General features: G+C 43.1%; 1 protein-coding gene across 2 annotated transcripts; it reads right to left on the bottom strand.

Moving 5' to 3' along the window:
* Positions 1–305: 305 nt before the first annotated feature.
* LOC148389507 (chondroitin sulfate proteoglycan 4-like) lies at positions 306–10,538 on the bottom strand. 2 transcript variants are annotated; one of them, XM_088392497.1, is made up of 21 exons: positions 10,257–10,538; positions 8,758–8,918; positions 8,300–8,692; positions 8,086–8,204; positions 7,906–8,014; positions 6,522–7,832; positions 6,260–6,352; positions 5,664–6,155; positions 5,472–5,606; positions 5,180–5,371; positions 4,933–5,115; positions 4,689–4,865; positions 4,416–4,614; positions 4,205–4,336; positions 3,938–4,113; positions 3,672–3,864; positions 3,440–3,611; positions 2,994–3,360; positions 2,775–2,945; positions 2,121–2,702; positions 306–1,894 (listed from the first exon to the last, which is right to left on the bottom strand). In XM_088392497.1, the coding sequence occupies exons 1-21, from the start codon at positions 10,318–10,320 to the stop codon at positions 788–790; spliced, it is 6,528 nt and encodes a 2,175-aa protein (XP_088248623.1). In that variant the 5' UTR covers positions 10,321–10,538; the 3' UTR covers positions 306–787. The 2 variants fall into 2 exon arrangements, with proteins under 2 accessions (XP_088248623.1, XP_088248624.1); XM_088392498.1 differs by having other exon boundaries at positions 2,775–2,927; positions 10,257–10,537.
* Positions 10,539–16,406: the final 5,868 nt, after the last annotated feature.

Below are 16,406 nucleotides of genomic sequence, written 5' to 3'. Positions count from 1 at the left end.
TTAAAGTATGAGTGCTGTTTGACAGCCCAAGTAAATAAATTAGTAATCTGTTTTTCTAAGCAGAAAAAAAAAACCAAATACAAAAACTGAAACCGTTAGAAGATGCCGCTATATATTCTTTGTTCAAAATACTGCAAAGATCAAAAATGACAATTTCTTAAAAATCAGCCATTTTAAAGTTTCTGTCCTCTTTACAAAACAGAATCAAATTGAAAATGAATGAAGTTACTTTCTTGGAAAGGCTCGGGGACTTAAACAGTCTTAGACTGACTGCACATAAAAACAGCATGCACCATTAATTATTTCTAAAAATATCTTTTTATTGAAAAATAAATCTTTTACAGTGCGTAGTAAGACGTGAGCATGAAGAAAAGGAAAGAAAGTTAACATTGTGGATGGGTGAAAGCAGTTCAACTAGCAATCACGTGAGAGCTTATCAAAGACAATAGAGTAAAAGCAAAAAGTATTTACATTACTGCATATTGGGACTATTTAAAAAATAAAATTATATTGCTACATTTGACTAGACTCAGCATTTCTGTTTCTATATGGCGAATAAAATAAACCTGCTTGAGAACAAATAAATACATCATTCCATCATGTTCATTATTGTGATTGTAAATTAAGCTCCTCCCCTTTCTTCAACATGCAGTGGTTCCTTGGCACAAAAAATGCAACAAAGCAAAGCAAACTTTTATCTTCGGCAAGGCTTGACCTGAGCACATAAAGCTATTATGCGAGTTTTTAAGCAAAACAGGAAATGTTCCCTCAAAATACCAAATGTCAATCAAACCCAATACTGGTTGCCTTGAAGCGTCGGTATGGGGGATTTGGCTCTGCGAGAGGTCTTGAATTCGACAGACATGGCCGGTAATGAATTTCTGCTAATAACTCTTTCATTACTTTGCCAAGTTCTCAATTGTTCATCACTGCTTGTAGCCTCAGTATCAAATGGCCCCCAGAAGGTCATCCCAGGGGCCAGACTCCGCCTCCTGGGGCCTTCCGGTACCCTCGGTGACACCGGACAGCTGGCAGCACCAAGCGGGGTGACCACCACGGACGGCGCAGCCACGCTTCGCTCCGACCGGCCCGAGTACGGGCTCCCCTCGGCGGGTAACTGCACGGCGGCCAGCTCCTGAAGAAGTCGCATTCGAGCCTGCTTCTCCTTTTGGTGTCGGAACACCAGGATCAACACCACGAGGATGACGATGAGGAGTAAACAAGCCAGAAGTGGCAGGATGATGAGCAGAGGGTCCGAGGAGGGTCTAGGGAGGACCTCCACGTGAACCGGACGGGTGTCAGGAGGCTTCGCCAGAGCATGTTCTGGCTCAGAGGGGGGACGAGGTTGCGGGGGGGATTCCCGTCGCCACATTGCTTCATCCACGCCACTTTTGGTGTGACTTCGCGTGTGATTTGCCGTGCGGTGGTGAGGTCTTGGCTTGTGGTGGGTTTTGTTGTGGTTCTTGTGTGTCAGGATGTGAGGATGCAAATCTACTTCTGCCCCGCTGGACGTGGGGGTTTCCTTCCCCGCCATTCCTCTCCCCCCTCCAGTGGTTGTCTTGTTCCGTGTGGTTAGCAACGTCATCTTGTGTTCACTACTCACACTATCCGTGTTTTTCAACCCAGGCGGGCCGTGATGCATTTGGTGGTGAGGTAAGATGGTGAAGTGAAGCTCACCTTTGGCCGGCTGAACGTTTCCGGCCTTCAGCAGGAAGACGAAAGAATCGTTGCGAGGCGTGGCGGGGGCGTGGCCCATTGACGTCGCGAGCGAGGTTTTGTTATTGGGTAGCGGGCTGTCGCTCAACGTCTCCTCGATGGCGACGCGTCCTTGAACCACGTCGCGGAAAGTAAACGACTTTAAGACTTCTGGGGCTCTGTTGGGGCCATATGTCATCTGCGTACATGCAGGCACAGCAGAAACAATGGTGCTCAGCATCGTTCATACAAAGATGTTTTTGCTGACCTCTAGTGGCTAACCCATGTATTACATTGGTGAAGATAATTCATTAAATTGGTAGGGGAAAGAATTTTGACCTGATTTATGAACATTTTCATACTCCAAAACACCGCAGAGCTATTACGAAATGAAAAAGTGCCAATATGATCAGGAGGTGCCTTACCTTGACTAGCTTTCCATGTTTGGGTGGAGACAGAACCTCAAAGACCGGATTGGCTCTGCTGATTCTCGCCAGCTCGGAGGCATCCATCATGGCTTTCCCCAGTTTGACAGCAATGCCGCTGGGGACTCTCACAGGTTCTCTCAGATAGATGAGAGGCCGCACGATTACCTTCACCGTCTGCGCGGCCACATTTCCATACTCGACACCCGGCGCCGAGGCCGACACGGAGATCTGAAAGCTGTCCTCCGATTCGCTGAGATCAGTCATGTGATAGACCACACGGCCGTATTGCAGATCCTCGTGGAAGAAGGTCTTGACTTCTTGATCGTTTATAGCGATGCGTCCGTGATGAGGGTGCTTGGTGACCGTGTAGGTAATGTTGGCCCGGTTGTGACTGTTTGTTTGAGCTGCCAGCTGATTGGTCGTCAGGATCACCGCCGTCCTGCCTTGAACTAACGATAGGCCGGTGTTGTTCACAATAAAAACAGAAGGCTTGATCACCTCCAAACTGAAAATTTTGTAGAGTGGACGATGGTGTCCGTCAGTGACGTTAAAGTAGAACATTCCAGTTGATGGCTCGCCCTGGAGAAGCCAACCCAAGAAAGGTAAGGAGACAAACGACAGAAATCAATCGATAAAGAAAATACTTTTCACCTGCTGTGTAAAATGTAGCCGACCGTGGTTGACATCATACTGGGTGAACGATGTCACCGGTTCTGGTCTTTCGCCCAGCGTCAGGTAGCCGTTGTTGGGCTTGCTAATCACAAGGTAATGGAGCTCCTCTGGAGGGGTGTCGTGATCTTCAACCTGTTCTTGCAGAAGAAACTATACAGCAAATGTATTTTGTATCAAGAGCTGCAAAAATGTTCCCACCTGAAGACTGTCCGGTCCGAGAACGACTCTTTCCCCAACGACGACTTTTATACTCGGGGATCTGTCGCTAGTCAATGGAGGCTGGTCATTCACCGGTGTCACCGTGATGTTAAAAGTCTTCGTGATTGTCAGGCTGTCCTCGACGTGGCGATCAGGCACAAAGTCTACCGACGGAAGGGAGGACGAGGCCGAATAGAACGGCATCGAGGAGGAATCGGATAAGTGAGACGGAGGTAAAGACGGGGAGGCATCCAGAGGGGCCACCCGGGCTTGGAAAGTGAAACTGTCGCTTGTGGTCTCAGAGTCATCATGGATGTATGTCACGCCAAACTTGTTTAGAGCCACCTGAGAGAAATTCGGTTGCTCCCTTGAAGATAAAAATAAAACGTATTTGAAAAATCGTCAACACTAAAGTTCACAATTAAATGAGGAAGGAATTAAGGAACCTAGTGAGGTTGCGTCCTTGGATTGACAAAGCGCCGTGGTGCGGCAAGGAAATAACCCGGTAGATGACATGGTAGTCTTTCTGGATTGGCTTGGGTACTTTCTCCAGGAGATTCGATGCATCGAGTTTCGATTTGTCGATTGTAACCCTGCCGCCCTCCGACACCACAGCACCTGCGAGACACATTACGTTAAAACTCTCAAATGAATTTTTTTTTCTTAGGCAACGTATACCTGCATTGTTGGAGAGTTTGCTGTCATGGTGATGATTGTGATGTTTCTTTGGCTGGTTGGAGATCAAGATTGTGAAGGTGGTTGATGGCAGGAAAGCAGGAGGAGAAGATACAGTGAAAGAAAATGTGTCTTCAGCCAACCATCCCGCTGAAATTGGTTTGTTCTGATCATACAAAATAATCCCCGAGTTCACCTGGGGCATAAATCAGAACTTGACTTTAGAAGATAGAGATGATATCTTGTTAGAGATTGGGACTGGTGTCTACCATGCTCTGTGTGAATGTAGAAATGTCCTCAGTAGAGTTGTCTAGCATATGACGGACCAAGCGGCCATGTTTTGGCGGAACGGTCACGGTAAACTCCACAGTGTGGTGTCTTCCGATGTCATTGGGTTCGTTGGTCACCACCTGAAGGTTTTGCTTAGAAATTGGGGTCAATGAACCTTTAGTGTGAAAAAAACGATAGTGAGGATTAAAAAAATAAAATAAAACAAGATTTAATAGGATATAGTAGGCTAATAAGAGTTGCTATACCTCGGTAAACCTCAATGGGATGGTTTCTTTGTAGCGTGAGGGTGAGCGAATGAGCTGTCGTGCTGAAGATCTGGCGAGGGGCAAAGTTCACGCCATCATTAACTTGGAAATGGAAACCTCCGGATAAAGCACCTAAAATCAGCAGTAAAAAAGTGCCAGCATCAGTATAATATTTGTTTATCAACCACCTCTTGAATTTTGGGAGTCTCACCATTGTGCACAAAGACCAGCTGGCCATTTTGAATATGACTCTGAGTGAAGTTCAGGATGTGTTTGGACAGGGAACTCCTCAGAGCTAGATAGCCGTTACTGGGCGGTGTGATGATGAACTCGAGCAACTCGGGTGGAGTGTCTGAGTCCTTCGCACTTAGATCATCCGCAGAGATTTCGGTCACAGAACCCACCCAAACCTGAGAAGAACCACATGTTTGGATTTAGGAGCAGAAATAATTTGGGCCCCAAAAAATGTTGCAGCGTCGCCTACCTTCAGGCCTTGGTTGTTTATAACGGCAGGTGTCTCATCATTGACAGGCGTGACGTTAATGTGGACAACACGTGGAAGACTGTGCTTCTGGTTTTCCGTCTGGTTGGCCATGATGGTGAAATTGTCTCTCACTGTTTCACTGCCATCATGGATATAAGAAATATATTCACGTTCCACCTGGGAAATCCACAAAAATAAGTATGTATCCCACACAAGATGGATTATGAATATAAAATCTGGAGACCTCAGTGTGCGTGAATGCCGAGATGGGCATTCCTGGGATCCGACTGTGTTCCAAGTGACCGTGTCGTGGAGGAACAATGATTTGATAGAGGAAATTCATCCCTGAGAAGTGATGACTGTCTATCGTGATGATGTCAGGTGTGATCGTCAGAGAGGACCCCTCATCCAAGATCAGGTCAGACACCTTCAGAAGTTAACAGGACTTGAGCATTGTGCTAGCTCATGTTTACATTTTCTACAATGGTTACCTTCAGTGGGAGAAGTTTGGGAATAATATCAATCTCCAGTTGAATTGGTCCAACCTTGGTGAGGCCATTGGTGGCCTCCAACAGAACAGAATCGTTACTACTGCTGTTTCCCGTAGTCCTCTGACGATAGATGACCAAACCCTGGTCGATGTCTTCCTGGGTGAAAGAGGTTGTTGCCTGTCGTCTGAATTCCTGATTTCCAAGAGGAAAAGTCACATTTGAAAGCTTTAACTCATCAATTTCATAGTTTGCTAGAAGATTATTATGAGAAGTTACGGTTAATTATGCACACCTGGAAGAGATGCCGCTGTCTTCCATTTTTTGGTTGACGCTTTTCCTGAGGTGAAGACCTTTCGATAAATCCGAGGGTTGGAGGTTGTTGGATGGTGAAGACTATCTCTGAAGGATGGCTGTCTTCATGAAACACCTGAAGATAAATAGATGAAAATGACGTTTCTTGCAATTCCAAGACTGACCGGCTTACCTCTAAATTGTTCTTGCTTAAGGCAACATCGTGCCCTTCGTCCACCACCACTGGAAGATTCCTTATGACTGTTGGAGGCCTCTGATGACTTTCAAGGTAGATTTTTATCTGCACCCCAATGTCCAGATGGACCTCCTTCCTCCAATCATCAGCCAGCCCCTCTCCACGTCTTTCCCTTGCTCTCGCAGTGACATTAAACCCATCGGATGACTCATGGCTGCCGTCATGCTGATACATCAAGTTCTTCATCTCCAGATCCTCCAGGGTGAATGATGAAACGGAACCTGCCACTGCTGCTGCTTCATTTTTCTTAAATTGGAGAACTCCATGTTTGGGTGGAAGGAAAACTTCAAATGTGATTTGCTGTGGAGTTCGTATATCCAGGTTGCTGAAGACGCTGAGATTGTATGAGGTTAGAGTTGTTATGCTACCCTGCTGGACCATGAGGCCTGTGTTGTTGCTCACTTCCAGGTAAGGATCTTGGGCCTTCACCTGAATCAGGGAAAGATTTACTTTGGTAAATTTGTGACATTACCGATTTTGGGTCTTGAACTTGAGAATCGGTTTAGGTGTGAAAATAAATAGAAACACTTTACCTCCATTAAGGTAGAGACATAATGTTTCCCATCCGACACAAAAAGGACAAAACGACCAAAGCTGACTCCACTGTGTACAAATAGCACATTTTTCTGTTGGATGAAAAGACAAAAAGAGATTGTTGAGCAATAAATATAAATTGAAAAAAACAATTTTAGAAGATTTCAAAGATTAGCTCAAAGATTACTTTGGTTAGTGATCAGGTTTCCAATATTTAGACAAAACAATCAAATTCCAGATAGGAATAATAATAATAATAACCTGCTTGAGATCTTGTTGTGTGAACTCGTAGAGTTTGTGATTGGGCGCACTGGCCAAGACCAGCTCCCCCATTGGAATCCCTCTCCGGGTGTACACCAAGCGATCATCCTCAAAGTCCGAGTCGTCATCTCGGTAACAGAGGTCACTCAAAGTCACCAACCTCTGTCCATCTCGGGCCACGTGGAAAACTTTATCGACAACTCTAACAGGCCGCTGATCATTGATGAGTTGGATGGAGATGTTGACGGTGTGTTCGACTGTGTTTCTTTCCTCCTTCCTGCCATTGACTTTGTAGACCACAATTTGAAAAGCAAAAGAATCCTTTTTGGTCTCGCTGTCATCGTGGACGTACATCATCCTTTCTTCGATGATATCCTGATTGGTGAAAGCTACGATGTTGTCATTTATGGAGGTCAAGTTGGAGAGGTCGATCCTCCTCAGTAGACCGTGCCTCGGATGCGACGTGATGCTGTAGTGAACCTCACGGTTACTGGCGATGTTCGTGAAGAGAATATTTTTCGTAATGATTTTACTTCCTCCTTCCACAACGAACATGCCTTTGTTTACTACGGAGAAGTCAGTTGACTCGGCTCTGATGTGGATTCGGAAGTCCAGACTTGAGTTGGCGAGAGTAGAAATCACCTGAAAGCTACAAATGTCTCTCGTGTCATCGGGATACTTAGCTAGCAACTCGTACGTCACTAAGCCATCTGTGATATTCTTCTGGCTGAAAGTGGAGTTTGTTTTTAGAAGTTTATCGATGAGAAATAGCTGACCTTTCTTGGGTTCTGTTAGAAGTCTGAAATAAAGGTGACTCTCGTTCAATTTGACCCCCTTGGTAATCACATGAAAGTCTTCAGGAGTGACAACAACTTTGAGAACACCGTTGACCTCCATCTTGCTTCTTGTGATCTTAAAATGAATCCATCGTACGGCGATCGGAAACACGAGTTCTTCTGTCGCAAATGAGCCAATGCTGACGTTACATCGGAACCGGTCGGTGACGTTCTGAGGCTGGATACCACGGTAAGTGCTGACGTACCGGATCTGTTCTTGTTCTAGAAGTTTCTGAGAGAAGGATTTCGTTGGTTTCCATTTGCTACTTTGGTGTAAACGTTGGAGTTCCCCATATTGGGGCAGCTCTGTGACATGATAGAAAATCTCCACAGGCTGATCAACATTAATTTGTACTGCAAGATAATTGGTGGTGATGAGCGACGTTCCGCCCTGGTTCACTTCCAGTCCGGTGTGGTTCACCAGTTTGTACTCAAGCTCCACTGCAACAATCCTCAAAATGACTGTCGTGCTGAACTGAAAAAAATCGGAATAGTTGTGAAGTATCGAATCTCCATTTTTGATTTTTTTTAGTGACTACAAGATTTACCTTCTGACCATCGCTGACCCTGAGTGCCATTCTGGAGGTAGACACCCCCGTATGGACAAAGCTAATCTTACCCTCTTCCAGATCATGCAGGGAGAACACTTTAATAACCCTGGAGAAATTATACCAACATATTTTGCAAAGACTTTTGGACGAGACTGAAAATCCACAAATCCAACCAACCTGTCCGGGTGATCCTCATGTTCAAGATGTCCGGCCTCCACAAAGTTTCCCATGGAGTTGAAGACCAAGTCGGCTTGACTGCTATCAGGGTCTGATACGTTCAGCATATCTCTTGTCAGCTGGGAAGATTTCCGAAGTATACGTCAGTCGTTCAAGTTTGGTCAGATCATCACGAGTTCGCTCAAATTTTGTCCAGGAACTGTTTGATGCCTACCTGCCGTTTGGTATTTTGAAGAATATTAAAAATATTTCCACGTGGCAGGCTGAGAACCGGCGCATCATTAACAGGACTGATGTTGATGTCAAAGCGATACAGGTGATGCTCCCTCAGATACGCAGGGAGGTCCTTATTGGAGCTTGAGAAGATGGAGAACGTAAAGTAGTCATAGGGATCCTCTGAGCCGCCATGAACGTACATCACGCGGCCCTGCCAGAGGTCAAGCATGCTAAAGGTCAAGTCTGTCTCCTCTCCCTGGACTGGGACTGCTCCCTCTTTGGGATCTTCAGGACTGGGGTCAAGCTGCAGGTGGCCGTGAACTGCCCGTTCCTCAATCCGGAACATGAACTCGGACGGATGCAAACCCAATTTAGTAAAATCAAAATTCACCTGAAACATTCGAACAATTGGTTTAGTATCGATTTATTAGGGAAAGACCGAAGACAGTTAAGTACCTTGATATGCTTGGGCTCCAACGGTGCCCAACTTCCTTCTGCAATCTCGAGGCTTCTCAGTAACAGGACGTTGGAGTCATCGCCATCACTTTGCGTCGTCAATGTTTTCAATGGAGCTTCCTCTGTCTGCAGCTGGGGGGCGCTGTTGCCATTAAATGACACTGGAACGATATGACAAGAGGTATTCTCGATTGATCGTAAATCTTATATAGTGTAGTTTAGCAGGGATTAGCTAAATTGGCTAAAACTGTATATGCTAACACTTCCTGGTAAACTTTAAACGAACGGACTTGGTCTGCCCCCGGTGTAAGAGTGCTAATGCCCTTTATTGACTGGGCCTGTCAATGTGCTGTGTGCTCTGCACTTTTTACCTGCAATCCAAATTCAATAACGGCAGCTAATGCACTCCGGAGTGGGCCATCCAAATAGTTTTCTGCCGCTAATTAGTTGACCCAAATTGGACTTTTAGCTGACGGAGGTTGTGGCCTGAATTGGACTTAGCCAGGTTTAGAGCAGAATGACAAAATATGTTGATTTTTGCACTTGTGGGGTAGAAATGCACCACATCATATTGAGAGCTATTTTTTTGAGATTACCAAAATATTAGAAACGTCTATGCATTTTACATCATGCCATTTTCAACACGAGCAATGTATTCCTTTCGGGTTGCCGATGTGTTTAACATGAACATATTTGTAAAGACCAATGCGGACTTGGACTATATTGATTTGACCTAAAACGCATCGGTAATCGAGCGATGCTGTCCATTAGACACTGTGAATGTGGGTCAACTAACTTTGAGCACCCTGAGTAGGTCGCCAGGGTAAAATTTACAATCTTTGGTCCAGAATACCCGGAGAGAATTTACAGAAATACTCAGACAATAAACAAAGTCCACACAGGTAGGCCAAGACTCGAACCCAGAACCTCTGAACTGTGAGTCAAATATGCTAACCACTATTTCACCATGTTACGTATGACTGACAGAACCACTCAGTCAGCAAACTGAGCTAGCATACTTGTCGCCTCGAAGCTTATAAAACTCCTGTCAGTCTGGCTAATCTTCTATTGTGTGGATTACCGTATTAGTAATGGAACAACACTCACACACCTCGAGTTTATCCGAGTTTTTCCTATAATTAGTCAAATGAATGGAAACACTGGGGGAAAGTTGCTCATTGCATGTGATTATAATCATATTTTTAAAATTGTTTCAAGGGATGGATGTTGCAATCGGATTTAATAAATTAACTGGGATTATAAAGCAGGATTCATCGAAATTAACTTTTTTCAAATGTGAAAAGACAGAACAAAGTCAAATGTTAAAAAAAAAAAATCAACTAAATGTAAATTTTAAGTGCAATTTGCAAGTGTGGGTTTAAAAAAAAAAAATAAGGGTCTTACAACTGACCCTAAAACAGGAAATGTAAATTGTTTGACATACTTTCACAGTGCAAAACTAAAGGTCAAATAGACATGATGCTTCTCTAACACCTTACCTGCATAAACTTGTCCTGTGGAAATGAGCAGCAGCAGAAGCAGCTCAGCCACTAATCGTCCCATTGTTACTTGCGCTCTAAAAAGTCTCCAATAAGTGCAACGTCTGCCTTTTTTGCACTAGTTTAGTCCATCGTTGATTTCTTTGCATGTTATTTGCAGCGAGTGACAGGCTGCTGGATTTGTCTGACTGCCTCGAAATAAAAGGGGGAAAGAGTACCTGTGCTTGTGGGCGTCACCGTGCCAAAAATATTCTCCTTGTTCTAGTGGATGTAGTGCCGCATATGACCACAAGGTAGCGGGGTTATCCCAAATACTGAGCGCGACAAAATCGCAACAAAAGTTGCAATTATTTTGGTGTTATTCTTCTTTGCATTGTAGATTCATTTTTCTAATATTAAACTACGTATTATTGGTGATAGATGACAAACATTAAGCAAGGGTTCTCTAAAATATTAACTGAATGGCAAACCGCTAGGTGGTGCTGTTAACAATATTTTGAACATTTAACAGATTCAGTGACAAAAACTAATTAGGTACATAGTAGCAGGTCAGTATTTTTTTGTTTATTTTTATTCTCATGATGGATTCAAACATCAAACAAGAATGATAATTATTGACCAACAACCTTAAAACATTTTTTTTTTACAAAATTAATTAAAGCACGTTCAGCTACAACAAACTGTCTTAAGATTGTTAGGTATCGCCAATTTTCCCATGTCAGCTAATCGCACTTGTTTAACCCAAAACAGCCTCCAATTGACACGAGTAAAGGATTCAAATGTACAAAAACGATTTGTAAAAGTCATAATAGCAACAAGCTTCAAAGGAGAAAGTGAAAAAGGGGAGCCCTCCAGCACCTGATGCTGTTAAGTTTCAGCTTGAAGGAGTACGTGCCATTAAAAGCTCTGAAAGAACACTTTTCTTCTTCACATTCCGCTCAGCTCGTGCATGAGAGGAGAGCTTTTTTTTTTCTTTTTCCACCCCCTTCCAGCTTGAGTTCCCATGATGTTGAATAATAGAGAGTGCCGCCTGCTTTCTTAAACGGAGAGGTCACACCCAAAATGGGTCACAGTTCAGCCGGTGTGATGACGAGCGGGCTGGTGTGTTTTAATGAGCGCGGCTCCCACACAGGGGGGATTAACGTCTTGTCCTTAAAGGCTGCAAAGACAACACACTAAAAACAATAGCTTTTCTTTTCCATTTTCCCCTCTTCCTCATTAAGACCTTTCTCAGCATAGGAACCCATTTGTAAGGGAGCGGAAGGGCAATTATTATTCTTTTCCAGCAATAAAAATAAATTTGTAGAAGGTGCTGATTGTAGCAACAGCCTCAAATTTTATTAGCTGTTATGAGATTAAACAAAAGTCAGCCTTTCTTGTACTTCTGTTTGTGATGCTGTTCAAAGTCACTCAAAATGTTTTGCTGCATTGAAGTGAGCTGAGTCAAAATACCCAATAATAGTAGGTAGCGAATCCAGGAAGCACCAGGCTTGAGGATGAGCCCAAGCGGATGACGCACTGAGGCCTATTTTAATACAGCGGCTAAAGCAACAAAAACAAAAAACACAGCTGGAAGGACAAAGCTACTTGTTCAAGTACTGAAAATACAAAGTGGACCTAGCTGCGAGGAGCACGCAAACGTCTGCCGCCCTCTTGGAAAAATAATGCGTGGCTTCCTTTTCTCTTTGCACTTCCCATCCTTCCTTCCTCACCTTTGAAGAGGGGTCATTCGAGGACCCCCATTTTGAGTGGCCCGGCTCCCGAATCCGGACTCTTGTATGATAAGACAAACAAGCATAAAGGGCTACATAACTTGCATGATAATTGCTTATTGCAGAAGATAAAGAATATATACCTGTGAGTATTGTTATATTTTATTTTTTATATCATATTTTATATTTTATTTTATATTTTATGAGTTGATGCACTTTTCAAATGCGGTGAAACACTGCCTCATAGCATTTATCTTTTCTTTTTTAGCATTAAGCTTGGTGGACCGAAGGCAAAGCGATTTGGTTATTATAAATACATAAGAAATTTGTTTTGTGTATATTTTGCTAGTAACTTCAACTGTTACTTTCAGTGCATTTTGAACAGAGAGTGCCGTCTAGAGGAGTAAAATAATACTACAGATTCATGAAGCAAATTTGAAGCTTCGTTTTCCCCATCACTACCCACCGGTAATATCTGAATCCTTTTTTCAAAAATGAAAAAGAAACTGAGATGGGCTTCAGCTCACCTTTGCCCCTACAGGACAAGGTCTATAAAAATATTAATGGATGGATGAATGGAAAAACCTTTCAATCTCACACATTGGTCCATTAGCCCAAACCTCCGCACAGTCGTTACTGAGCTGCGAAAAAAGGAAATAAACAAAAACAAGAAAAAGGCCACCTATGCAAATGAATGAGTCACTCTAAAGAGAAAAATAAATGAAAAAACGTTATGGAAATATGGATAAAATCATGCGGGGGCTCTTGCGTAAAGCTTGGCCTGAGTATGCAGTCCATTTCCAGCATAAATACTGTAATTGAGTGACACAACCGTTTTCTATTTATGAAGTGGTTGCATAAGAGCGGAAAGAGAGAGAAGGCCCATATTTCAGATGGGGGGAAAAAAAAGAAGAGCAAAAGGAGGTCAGAAAGAGGCAGCAGAGTGAGCAGATAGTATTGCTACACTGCTCGCTTTGTTCTACGTGCGTGAGGCGCCATGTTTCGGGGAACTTTGCAGATATTTGATATATTTCTCGCTTGCAACGTGATGCTTAAAGCAGCTGTTGACGGGCAACCTTTTCTCGTTTTCCGGATGTATTTGTGTGTTTTTTTTAATTGTGCAGTTCCGCCACTAGAAATGTGCTTGAAAAAAGAAAAAAAAAAAAAAACAGGAAATCTGCAGAGTCAGTGTTCTGAGTGACAGGAAGGGAGCAAGCAAGGAAAACCACTTTTGTTGTTATTCTCCAAATGGAAAGATTGTGAAATGGAAGCGGGCATAGACATAAGCCAGGGGGTCTCCCACATTTTAAATACAAAACGGCGGTGGTCCTTTCACCTCTCCATCCTCCAGACAAGCTCCGAAAAACATTTGGCACCAGCTGCCCATCTGACCCTTCGCCTTAGTTAACATCGTTAAAGTGAAACTTTGTCTGAATCACCGCGTCTGTCTGTAGTCACAACAAGAGCTCAAGCCAACAAAACAAAAAGGACACGCATGGTGCATCACATTGACTTCCACAGCAGGCACAAAAAAAATGACCTTTGAGAAGACTGTTTGTTCTATCCGGACCCCATGAGTCACTTTTTTTGTGATTTAGTAACAGCAAATACATTTAAAAAATCACGTCCTCTACCCGAAGCAAATGTCCAGGCTCCCGTTGCAGTAGCTTTCTTCTGATCTTTTCCCATGCAGCATCTAACTGGATTATGAACGCTGATACAATTTCCCAGTGTACAGTTCACTCACTAAAAGCTAATTTTATAGACTGGCTGGCTCTTTTGTATTCCTGGGACCAAACCGCTTCCAGCTAATGTGGTTGAATTTAAAAGGGAATGTGGGTGTCTGGAAAACACATTAGAAGGAGACTCCCTGGAAAATAGCCCAAATTAGATATTTTACTTATTTTATTACTCCGAACCATTTTAGCATAATTTGAAAATAAAATAAATAAAAATAAATAAAAGAATAAATAAATAAATTTAAAATAAAATAAAATAAAATAAAATAAATAATAAATAAATAAAATTCAATTCATACAAGTGCTAACAAGCCCCAACTATAGTTTGGCCCTCAAATACACACAAGGTCAGGTCAGGGGGGGGGGGGGGTTCAAGAAAGAGCCAATTGTACTGTTGAGCTAATTAGCAGTCATGGGTCAGGAAAAAAAACACCTAAACAGGGTCAGGGGTGAGACTGTATTTTAGTCATCAACTGAGTTGATATGAATCAGCCATTGTTGCCACCCAAACTGAGTCTCGTTGTTATGCTGGGCTCTTTTAATACAGGAACTCCGTGAGCGTCATATGGGCTATTTCTTCCTAAAATTTACCAACACCAATTGCACAGCATGCCGTGATTAGATTCTGTGGAGGCCAGTGAAACATTTGGAGCGATTCCAAAAGTGATGGTGATGTACCGCTAATAGAGATTAGCGTGTGTTTTGTTTGAAAGCCAACAAAATGTCTCACTTGTAATATGAATCTTACCCAGCGGACTCCCCGAGGTTGCCCAGTAATAACACATCTTGCATAATACAAATTTGTTTCCGTTCAGGAATACCTGTTGAAAAGTGGAAATGTAATTTTTTTTCGTGATTAATCTTTTGCTCGAGTGATGAATCACTCCCACGGGAGAATCACAAGTGAGCATATCACTCTAAAAGAAAAACAAGTCTTCCCTTGTGCCGTCCCAGATTCACATCCCAATCAGCATTAAAAATGAACTCGGGTTGTCCCTTCCATGCCAAGAAACAATTTCAAAACAAGTACGTGGATAATAAATGTCTGTCCGCGGTTAGACTCGACAAAACATTTCAGGATCGTGGCATTTTGTGAAACTCAACCATAATGATGAATATTTGTTACCCACTCGAGGCCTTAAACCGCAAATTGTGTCGACTTTCTTTGAGTATCAGTTACGGAATATTCCCCCCCTAGAAAATAAAAAAAGCATCTGCAAATGCACTCAGAGGAGCCCCCCTGCCATAACAAACTGACATCTGAAGAAGACAAAGTGGCGGGAATGAGCGGATCACACGCAAACGCAGACAGACAGGAATGTTTGTCCTTGCTCGTTAGTGACGCACTATTTGTTGTTGTGCTACGCTGCGGTGCACTTATTGTTGCGGAGGGACATTTTGCACTTGTTTGGCGAGGAGGAAGAGGAGGAGGGCGAGTAAGGGACAGAGGGAGGGGTTTTGTTTGGAGAATGAAAAAGTCGAGGGTGTTCTCTTTTCGGTTTCCTCCTTTCCCTGAAAGACCCCCCACCCTAGGCCTGATCCGTCTCCCTTTGCCACCGTGTCTTTCCTGTGCAGACCTCAGACCTGTTCCCACACAATGTGGGACATCCCCCCCTTGGAACACACACGAAAGCAAAAAAATATATAAAAACATGTTTTTTATTTTTTTTTAAATCAGCTTAATCAGTTTTTGCTATTTTGTCCTTCAGCCATTTTTATTGGCTTACATTTCTGTTGCCAGCTTTGGCCGAGCCCATTAGGGATTACTGTATTATGATTCATTTGAGCCAAGGAGGGCAGATGTCCAATATTTTTCAAAAACCTAAATATTTACGCTCATCCATTAGTTCTCTTTCATATGTGTGACCATTAGATTCATAAAAAAAAAGTTAACATCCTTCAACTGCTGCATATTACGCAAGGGCTTGGCAAGCGTGTTGAAAAAAAAGACTCGAAAAGTGCGGGCTAAGATCGGAATCGAGAAAGGAACACAAAGCTTGCTTCCTGTTTGTGTCACATTCAAACTCCTCCCCGTCCATTTCCATCCCAGGGGTTCGTTTGATTGTGCACCTGCAATGAAACGGCTGGCGTAAACAATTTGAAGGGGGCTCGCCTCTTGACTGGCCTTGCAACGTTTCTACTGGGCAACAACACGTGCGGCGAAACAATACTTAGGGCTGAAAACAAGATGGATGAATAGAAAGTACAGGATGCATATGGAGGCCTTTTGCATTCCTTTCTTTTAGTTTGTATGATGTCACCGCAAAGTTGTATTCATCTCATTATGAAGAGGAATGATAAGAATGTTGCTCCAGCTGCCGTTTGTTATCAAACAATGAGGCTGGTTGACAATGATGGATGTGATTAAAAATAGTAATAATAATAATCACAGTCTGCACCTGTAAAGAGGATTGAGTTACATCTGCCCAAAAATATTTTTTGGGTCAGGATGGGCAAGTATCGATAACAGGTATCGGTACTGAAGTATCGGTACTCACGATTTTACAAGGAATTGAAATTTAGGATGAGAAAAATTGCCATTCATTACATGCATTTGAAAGGAAATGTTCTTTTCTTGATTTTCTTGACATTCATTTGGCTTTTTTCTTTCTTTTCTCAGCAAACACTGTTATTTTTAAACTTCCTTCCACCTTGTCGAATGGGCCTCAAGTCTAGCTAACAAAAACCAGCCCCAAAAC

Source organism: Syngnathus floridae, chromosome 12 (assembly GCF_059516105.1).
Source record: "Syngnathus floridae isolate MCC-2025c chromosome 12, RoL_Sflo_1.0, whole genome shotgun sequence".
NCBI classification, from domain to species: Eukaryota; Metazoa; Chordata; class Actinopteri; order Syngnathiformes; family Syngnathidae; genus Syngnathus; species Syngnathus floridae.
This window is presented reverse-complemented; position numbering and strand designations above follow the sequence as displayed.